At 39.2% G+C, this 8,763-nt stretch overlaps 2 protein-coding genes across 4 annotated transcripts in view; both read right to left on the bottom strand.

Annotated features, from left to right (window-relative positions):
* pacsin3 (protein kinase C and casein kinase substrate in neurons 3) overlaps positions 1-698 on the bottom strand; it is a 52,816-nt gene extending 52,118 nt beyond the window's left edge. For 2 of the 3 annotated variants that reach the window (XM_014025386.1, XM_014025387.1), the window contains exon 1: positions 352-697. The gene's annotated coding sequence lies outside the window, so the exon portion shown is untranslated. Of the gene's footprint in view, positions 1-351 lie in introns of all 3 variants that reach the window. The other variant, XM_014025388.1, reaches the window with a different exon arrangement.
* A 2,449-nt stretch (positions 699-3,147) lies between these two features.
* Positions 3,148-8,763, bottom strand: part of ero1a (endoplasmic reticulum oxidoreductase 1 alpha) — a gene marked incomplete in the record, with an annotated part of 18,974 nt that continues 13,358 nt past the window's right edge. Inside the window, 4 exon segments of the mRNA XM_014025390.1 lie at positions 3,148-4,317; positions 4,437-4,576; positions 4,865-4,951; positions 7,909-7,978. Of these exon segments, the coding sequence (XP_013880844.1) occupies positions 4,257-4,317; positions 4,437-4,576; positions 4,865-4,951; positions 7,909-7,978 (358 nt within the window).

Raw genomic sequence — 8,763 nt, forward strand, 5'->3', positions numbered from 1 at the left:
AGAATAGCTGGGACTTGCTAAATAAAGTATTTCCAACAAATATGCATCAAGTTGCACTATTTTTATTTAAAGCTATTTTTTTACATTCACCCACCACAAATTCTTACACATTTTATAACTGTAAAAATAAATAATATGTTTATCAAAGTCAATGCATTTTAATTGCTTGGGGAGTTTTTTCTGCCTTATGAGTTATCACATTTAATTCAGTGAAAATGTTAAACAGAAAACTCACAGACTTTATATTAAAAGCATAAAAAAAATGAATATGTAACATCAGACACTTGCTTCAGCCCTACATGATGTCCTCTGGCTGCCATGTGCCTGCAGCAGCCAGGTGAGCTGGTTTACCTGTCCGGCTCCTCAAGCCACGAGCAGAACCGTGGCGAAGCTTCAGGACTCCGCTCCTCCTGTCAGCTCCCAGCACGGATATGTTTGTCCTTAAAGCGGTCCGTTTCTTCWTTTAAAACTGCGACATCTTGCAAGTTCACTCCGCAGTGAGCCGTCGGCCGCCTTCATTCACTCGACGAGTCCTGCTGCTGAATTCACCCAAAGCTTCGGTTTCTCTGCTCTCAGAGCTGGAAAATAAAGTTTTATTTTACTTTGAGAGTTAAATAAAAAAGTAGTTCTTCTCCGCTAAGACTGAAACGTTTCTGTCGTGGAGCTGCGTCCTACCCCTGCAGAGCCAACGGCTGTAATCAGATGCTGTTCGCCAGAAATCCACTCATCCTCTTAGAGTTTAACCCCTCACTGCCCGGCCCGCTGCTGCAGCTGGGCCCTTTGCTGCGTTCAGGTGCGCTCGGAAAATAAATTGCTTTCTGTCAAAGTGTGGTCGAAGTGGCGCTTACTGCTCCTGGAACCTGATTGATCACCCAGTTAATTGACTAGTCACTGTGACTGAAAGATGCGGGATTAGAGTAAATGAGGATGAGTGAAGCAGTCAAGTGGCTGTTGTCTGGCTGGGAGAGGAACCAGCAGTGGGAAGAAGAAATCGATAACTTCTCTAAACCACTGAAAGCAACACTTGTCCTGGATTAAAATCCATTTAATGGAAATATGGCGACATCTGGTGGCCAACTTTAAACATTGCACAGACATGGAACAACATTAAAATTAGAATAGAATTTAAAATATTACTCCTGACATACAAATTCGTATACATTTTATAACTGTGAAAATAAAGAATATGTTTATCAAAGTCAATGCATTTTTAATTGCTTGGGGGGAWTTTTTTCTGCCTCCTGCCTTATGGTCTGTGTGGGTGGGTGACCAATATTTGCATTTTGACTCCCACCACCCACTGGGACACAAGTTAGGAGTGATCAGGACTCTGTACCACAGAGCAGACAGTGTCCCTACAAACCCAGGAGCCAGGCAGAAAGAGAAATCACACACACGACAGGCCCTGGAGCAGTGTGGTTATCCTGACTGGGCTTTCCTGAAAGCAGACAGGAAACACAGACAGGATTCCATGCAACCTTCAGGTGAAAATGAAGACCCCAAACCCAGACCCAAACCAGTGGTTATTCCGTATGTTGCGGGTGTTTCGGAGAAACTGAGACGTTTATTTTCTAAACATGATGTCCCAGTGGCTTTCAAACCCCAAAACACATTCCTGCAAAGGCTGGTTCACCCCAAAGATCCGGTGCCCCGGCACAAACAGAGCAATGTTGTATATGCTGTTAAGTGCCAGGAGGACTGCGACCAGTTATACATCGGGGAAACAAAGCAACCACTGTTCAAAAGAATGTCCCAACACAGACAAGCTACATCTAATGGCCAGAACTCTGCAGTTTTCACTCATTTACAGGCCAGCGGTCACTCTTTCAGAGATGAGGATGTTCTCATTCTTGATAGAGAGGAACGTTGGTTTGAGAGAGGAGTAAAAGAAGCCATTTTTGTGAAGAAAGACCGTCCATCATTAAACAGAGGTGGAGGCCTCCGTTTTCAGTTGTCCCCCTCCTACAGCGCAGCTATTGCCAGTATCACTCCACCCCCTGTTAACAATAAGTTTTAATTAGGTGTGAACGATAGCCATGTGATGTGAGTATCAGTCACATGGAGGCAGGGCTTAAAAGCCTGAATTTTGCCTGAAACTCTCAGACTGAAGAAGTCTCTTGGAGGAGAGACGAAACGTTTCATTAGAGAAGAACCCGTCCAGAAGACCTATAAAAAAAAAWTTCTTTTTGATTTTTTACCTGGATTACTGAGATGCATCAGGACGTTAAACAGAAAACTCACAGACTTTATATTAAAAGCATCAAAAAATGGAATGTGCAACATCAGACACTTGCTTCAGCCCTACATGATGTCCTCTGGCTGACATGTGCCGCTGAAAGTGGCAATTTTAACATGCTGTACAATTTATTCCAAGATTACATGAAATTAAACAGCTCTTTAATGTTTTACTTGTTTGATCTTGTTCTGACTCATGTTTAAATAAAGTATAAAAAACAGATTCACTCGAATTTAAAAAAAATTCCTGGATCTGGATCGTGACCCGAATGATCACCAAAATTTAACAGCGTGTTCCTTTGACCAATACCCACCTGTGGTAAAAATTTCATGAAAATCTGTTTGTAAGTTTTTTTAATAATTTTGTCCACAGACAAACAGACGCGACCAAAAGCATTACTGCTCCCTTGGCCGAGGTAATTAGATTAAAATAAACACAAATTCTAACTATTCAACAAATTTAATTCATAATTATTAGTTTGGAAAAACATTATTATAGGTTACGAAAATTGTTCAAGTTAGGTGTCTTTGGTACAAGAAGCTAAATAATTTTCTTTGTGCCTCCCTGAAAAAGTCTAACTTTGCCACTGATGTCTGATGAAAATCAAGAAAATTCTTGGAAGCTTTGACTCCCCTCCCCATAAATAAATAAATAAAAATAAAATAAAATTTAAACACCTTCCTATCAGATTATGATGACCTAAAAAACAAAACAATGTAGAAACTTCCTTACTGAACTAGTTTTCCCCCAAGCTTTGATGGAGTGAAAAAGAAGTGTCAAATTTATTGGTGAATTTTCCTCAATTATTAAAAAAGCAATTTCCTGTGCTTGTAAGATAAATATTTTAAACTAAATTTTAATACATCTTACCCTTTCAGTTCATATTGACAAAAAATAAAAACACAACAAACTACAATAAATGCATTTTAATATACCATAATTATAAAACAAAATTCTCATTTTACACCTTTACAAAGCCCTCCAAATAGATGTAGTTTGTGGGGGAAACAAAGTTACTGTATTTTTTTCTGTGTTATAAAAGCTTAGAGATGTACAGTAAATTACACTAAATTCTTTTGTTCCAGTTGTATAAGTTGAGAGAAAAAAAAGTCAGTTATTTTGTGTGTACTTGAATTTTGAAACCAAAAATAGTTTTCAAAAATCTAATTTGTGCTGACAGAGTTCTGAAACTCTGCTCCAGCAGGTAAAACAGTTTTAAATATTAACATAAATAAAAATTCACCATATTTGAATTACACCACTGACTCAACAAAACCATCAACATATTATACAATTATATTACATACTTATAAAAAACCAAAATGTGTCCAAACATGTGTTATTAGGGACAAAGGTGCTTCCAGAATACTGCAGGTCGTTTCATTAACTCATCGACCTCACTTGCAGCTTGTTCCTCGCTCTGATCAGGAATGATGCATCGTTATGCTGCCCCCTAACAGCTGGGGGTGTATCAATATTAAAAGAAAGAAAATCGATACAAATATATTCTATATTTTTATAATACTTGAATTAACATTAATGAGACGTGTACCTGAACGCATCTCTGACCAATAAAATAACTGTTGCAAAGAAAGTTTATAAGTAAAATAAATCAAAACGTATTTTTTTAACTTCACAGCTTACTGTTTGAACTTATCTTGTTCCTGAGATTTTAAATCAAACAGCAGAAGTCGGTTTAATTCCTTCACAAACAGAGAAGACCTCAGAACAAAGAAAGACACTGCTTTTGCAAGTCAAGTTAATATTTTACATTCCTTAGTCTCTTTTCCTTTCACATCAAGTCAACAGAAGAAAAACTCTTTACAAATTTAATCTTTCCTAAACAAATAAAAAAATAAAAAAATAACTTCCTCCACAGTTGTGACGTCTTCATCCCAAATTAACAACAGTCCAAATTATATTCAGCAGGATTAAGGCGGTCCTCAGATTGCAGTCAGCAGCTCAGAGACTCAAAAGCCCAAAGTTGAAGATGAACCTGATCAGAAGTTGAGCCGAGTCGTCACCGCTCCTCCGCCAGCAGCGACCTGAAGTTCTTCAGCTCTCTGATGCTCGTGGAGATCCTAAGGAAGGGTTTATAAAAGACACAGTTCTCTCAGGTCACGTCCAACACAATAATGTGAAATATCCAGACTGAGCCACAGTACGAGTCAAAGACAGGGTCCGGTCTTCAGGCTCTCACCTGCCGAAGGCGTTGAGCAGGGAGACGATCTCCTGCCGGCTGAGCTGGAAACTGGGTTGCTGCTCGCTGGATTGGTTGGGCAGAGATTCAATCTGTCGCTCTGAAAACAGAATCTTCAGCGCCGTGCCTAATCCCTGAGTCTGATGAGCACAGAGATTCAGATTAAAGCAAAGAGACTGCAGGATTTCACATTAGCACAGCCAGCAGAAACAGTGCAGGGATGAAAACATTCAAGTTTTTAGAATTAACCATGATAATTATACCACCCTCTGATCAATCAGCTAAATTAAACTTTCTCATCTCTTAAAGTGTGACAGGAATCAAAAGACATTTAATCATCAAATGAGATTATAAAGTAGGGTCATTAATTAAACATATTTCAGGTTCGTGGATGAACTTTACGATCACAGATCTGTCAGAGAACATACCTGCAGCTTCCCCCAGAGGCGACACTTGAAGCAGCCGACACAGTCCATGATCCTGGAGATGTTGAGGAACGCCAGCCTGACGTCCTCCTGATGGTTTCAGCAGAAAACACACACACACACACACACACACACACACACACACACACACACACACACACACACACACACACACACACACACACACACACACACACACACACACACACACACACAAACACACACACACACACACACACACACACACACACACACACACACACACATCAAAACTAAGGTCCTATCAGTTCACTTGAGCTAATAAAACAAGACATAAAAACAATGAAAGAGAATCAAAATATGAATAAAACAGAAGAGATTTAAAGGGTGTCTTGTATGGACAGGTGCTGTTCAGATTAGCTCAAAGTTATTCTCAATCTGGTGTTTAAAGAAGAGTGTTCAAATCTTTCAGGGGGATCCTGTGGAAAGGTATGAACACTTAGTATCTTACCTGTTGCAGAGCTCACCTCTGGTCAAAGCAGAGCTCAGACCAAAGTGAACTGTTGCTGTTAATGCAAATATAGTCTCATTTACATGGTTAATCCAGTAGAAATATTATGATGGTTATGGTTATGGTATATGGGGATGGGTAAAACCCATGTGAGCGGAGGCCTCATAAGTGGGCCCATTACTCTCCCCAAAAGAGACACTGAGCTTTTAATCAAACCTTCGCGTCCCTCGAAAGACGGACACCAGTTTAGAAACACTCAGTGTTCTGAGCTTCTCGGGATCCATAAAAGGTTCTCCAAGAGTTCTTTCCCTTTGACCACTCAGGGCCAAGCACTGACCCAAGTAGTGCAAAGAGGTCTCTAATTCAAAGCCACTGGCATCACACAGACCATTTTCATGGAGTCCCATCACCATTTTATGACGGTTGAGCAGATTGTGCCCAGTTAGGACTCCAACCAAAGTACTTAGAGTTTTCCTCGTCAGGGCAAGAAGGGCTCTTCCAAACCAAGGATTTGGGCCGTTAATCAGTTCCCGTGCCTGTCTACAGTCCATCAGCTCCCTCCAGCGGATTGAGTGTTGACGTTTAATCCAGGCCTGTAGGCCAGTCCTACAGACTGTTGTTGAGATACCTACAACAGGCTCTGGTCCTTTGAAGTGAGCCTGACTWCCAGCTCTTGCAAGGTAGTCAGCTCTCTYGTTACCATARATGCCAGTATGTCCTGGTACCCTTTTAACAGTAACACTGTTATTTCTCCCCAGTTGGTTGACTGCTTCGGCACACTCCCAAGCCAGTAATGACGTAAAGTGTGGCCCTTGGAGAGCTCTAATAGCAGCTTGGCYATCTGTTAGGATGAATATTTCCTTCTGTGTACACTGAAGGTCTTTGAGAGATGCCACACACTGGTGGATTGCATATATCTCAGCTTGAGATACCTTTACAAAACCACCTAGTGGGTAACTATACTCTCTCTCACTATGGTTGTGCAGAATCAGCACTCCTGCACCTGCTGACCCCTTTAGAAGGGATCCATCTGGTTCAGCAACAGTCTGTGCTCAAAGAATGAGGTCAGCTGACTACCTGAATATACTGAATGACCAGGTTATTCCATCAATGATTGTTTCTTCCCTGATGGCACGGCCATATTCCAAGATGACAGTGCCAGGATTCATCTGGCTCTTATTGTGAAAGAGTGGTTCAGGGAGCATGAGACATCATTTTCACACATGGATTGGTTCCACAGAGTCCACTGAGACTCTTTGGGATGTGCTGGAGACAATCAGACCATCATCAATGCAAGTTGGTGATAAATTATTGCAACACTGGATGGAAATAAATCTTGACATATTGCAGAAGCTTATTTAAACCAGAGATTCTTAACCTGTGGGCCGCGGCCCAATTGTGGGCCGTGAACGCCACCCTGAGGGCCACAAAAGAACAACAGTTTTTAACTTTGGGCCACAGAGGGCCGCGGGACCGCATTGATTTTGAATAAGGTGCAATACACTTTCTTACCACTAGTAGCGGTAGTGCGCCACTCAGATGTTTAACAACTTTTTTAATATGTTGAAGAAGAACCTTGGAAACCGGCCGAGAATTGAAACCTATTTTCATTTAAATGTGGAAGGCAAAAATGAAGGTAACCCATCAAAAAACATCAAAGTTTGTCACTAATAAGAAGTGCAGCTTCTGTTTTTACCATGCAATATTTTAAAAGTTCAAAACATTATCAAATGCAGTTGCAGATACAACTATATTTTAATTTGCACTTTAAATTAAATGTGGTAGTTTATTATTAACCATTTTGAATGTGTTTTAATGACATTTTAAACTTGTCAAAAAGCTGTTGTTGTTTGTCAGTAATATGAAAAGTGCTTCTGGTTGCAAAAGTTTAAAAAGACTATATTTTCATTTGTACTTTATCAAATTTATTTTTGCATATTTTTTTATTTGAAACGTTTACATTAAACATTTTTAATTTACTTATTTTATGCCCACATTTTTTTTAATTGTCTATTTTTGTTATTGTTTATGTTAAAAATTGGTGGTCCAACGAATATCAGTGTGTGACCTTTTGTTTTTGGTGGCGACTTTTCTTTTGGCCAGGCAGTGTAATTAATGGTTAATAAAGTGGATTTTGCATGTGTCCTCTTTAAAGTAGATATGTCAACATTTCACAGTTCAATCTTTTTAAATGTTTGAATATGCATTTTCTTTAAGTTAACAGTGATTACAGCAAGATGTAATATTTACAAAAGGTTTTTATGTAGAAGAGTATACTGTGTACATTCCCTTAAAGTACACACTGCATTGTTCTCTAATGAATTGTTCAAGTTGTAAGAAGATTCTAACCTGCAGCATTCAGATTAAAGACTAACGGTGTAAATACCTTTCTATCCAACCAGGATCACAGTGCTTTACACTGACTCATTGACCCATTCACACTGCACTCTACTAAGTCCYAAACACTGTTATTTTATTATTTTTTATTTAAAAGGTGTAAAGATTTTCTCCTAAGCTGCAGGTTGACATGCTGACCTAAAATATTTTGGTTTCTTACCTTCAGTTTTGCCGCTTCCTTTTCATCTCCTGCAAACAAAGATGTCTCATCAAAATGCAACGGAAAAGATCTGAAAGAGCAAACAGAATGAGCAAGGTCAGAAAAACAAACACAAAACAGCTCCAGATTTATTTACTGGTTTCATAACAGAACAACAATAGAAGAGAATCAAATAATGGCTCATTTTATCAGTCTGTTTTCCACATTCACTGTGGTTTTGTTCAGGTTTGAAGTAATTTAATGTAGTGATGGACAAATAAACACTGCATAGATATGTCTTAGTATAGTTAAGTATAATGTGTATATTATTATTTTTCTGTATATTGTGTGTAAATTATATCTAAAGTATCTGTATACCGTCAATACTAGAGACACGAACAGCCGGAAACAATTCTTTGTGTGTCAACATACTTGGCCAATAAAGCTGATTCTGATTAAGTCTCATGAAGCGCTGAGGCTCTCCACCTCATAGACTTGAATAAAAACACTAGAATGAGCCCCACCCATACCGTCCACTGTAGTGTCTGTGACAGCATGGAGGAGCAGAAACAGACCAAACAGGGCAACAGCTCACAGCCTCCATAGACTAATAGATAAACAGCAGCTGAACTGGATCTGTTTCACAGATTATCCGTCATGTTTTTACAATAAATAAATAACTGTTAATTTAATTCAACAATCATGTAAAACAGCAGATACATACCAGAAAATTATATAATTTATAAATAACAATGATCTAAACCAGACCTGAAGTCAGCCTGTAACTTATGGTGCGTTCACACCGAACGCGATTTCAGCGTCAAAATCGCAGCCAACGCTGAAGTTTGAAGCTTGTGCACTTTGAGGTCAGACGCA

The sequence above is a fragment of the Austrofundulus limnaeus genome, unplaced genomic scaffold, assembly GCF_001266775.1.
Source record: "Austrofundulus limnaeus strain Quisiro unplaced genomic scaffold, Austrofundulus_limnaeus-1.0 Scaffold472, whole genome shotgun sequence".
Lineage (NCBI taxonomy): Eukaryota > Metazoa > Chordata > Actinopteri > Cyprinodontiformes > Rivulidae > Austrofundulus > Austrofundulus limnaeus.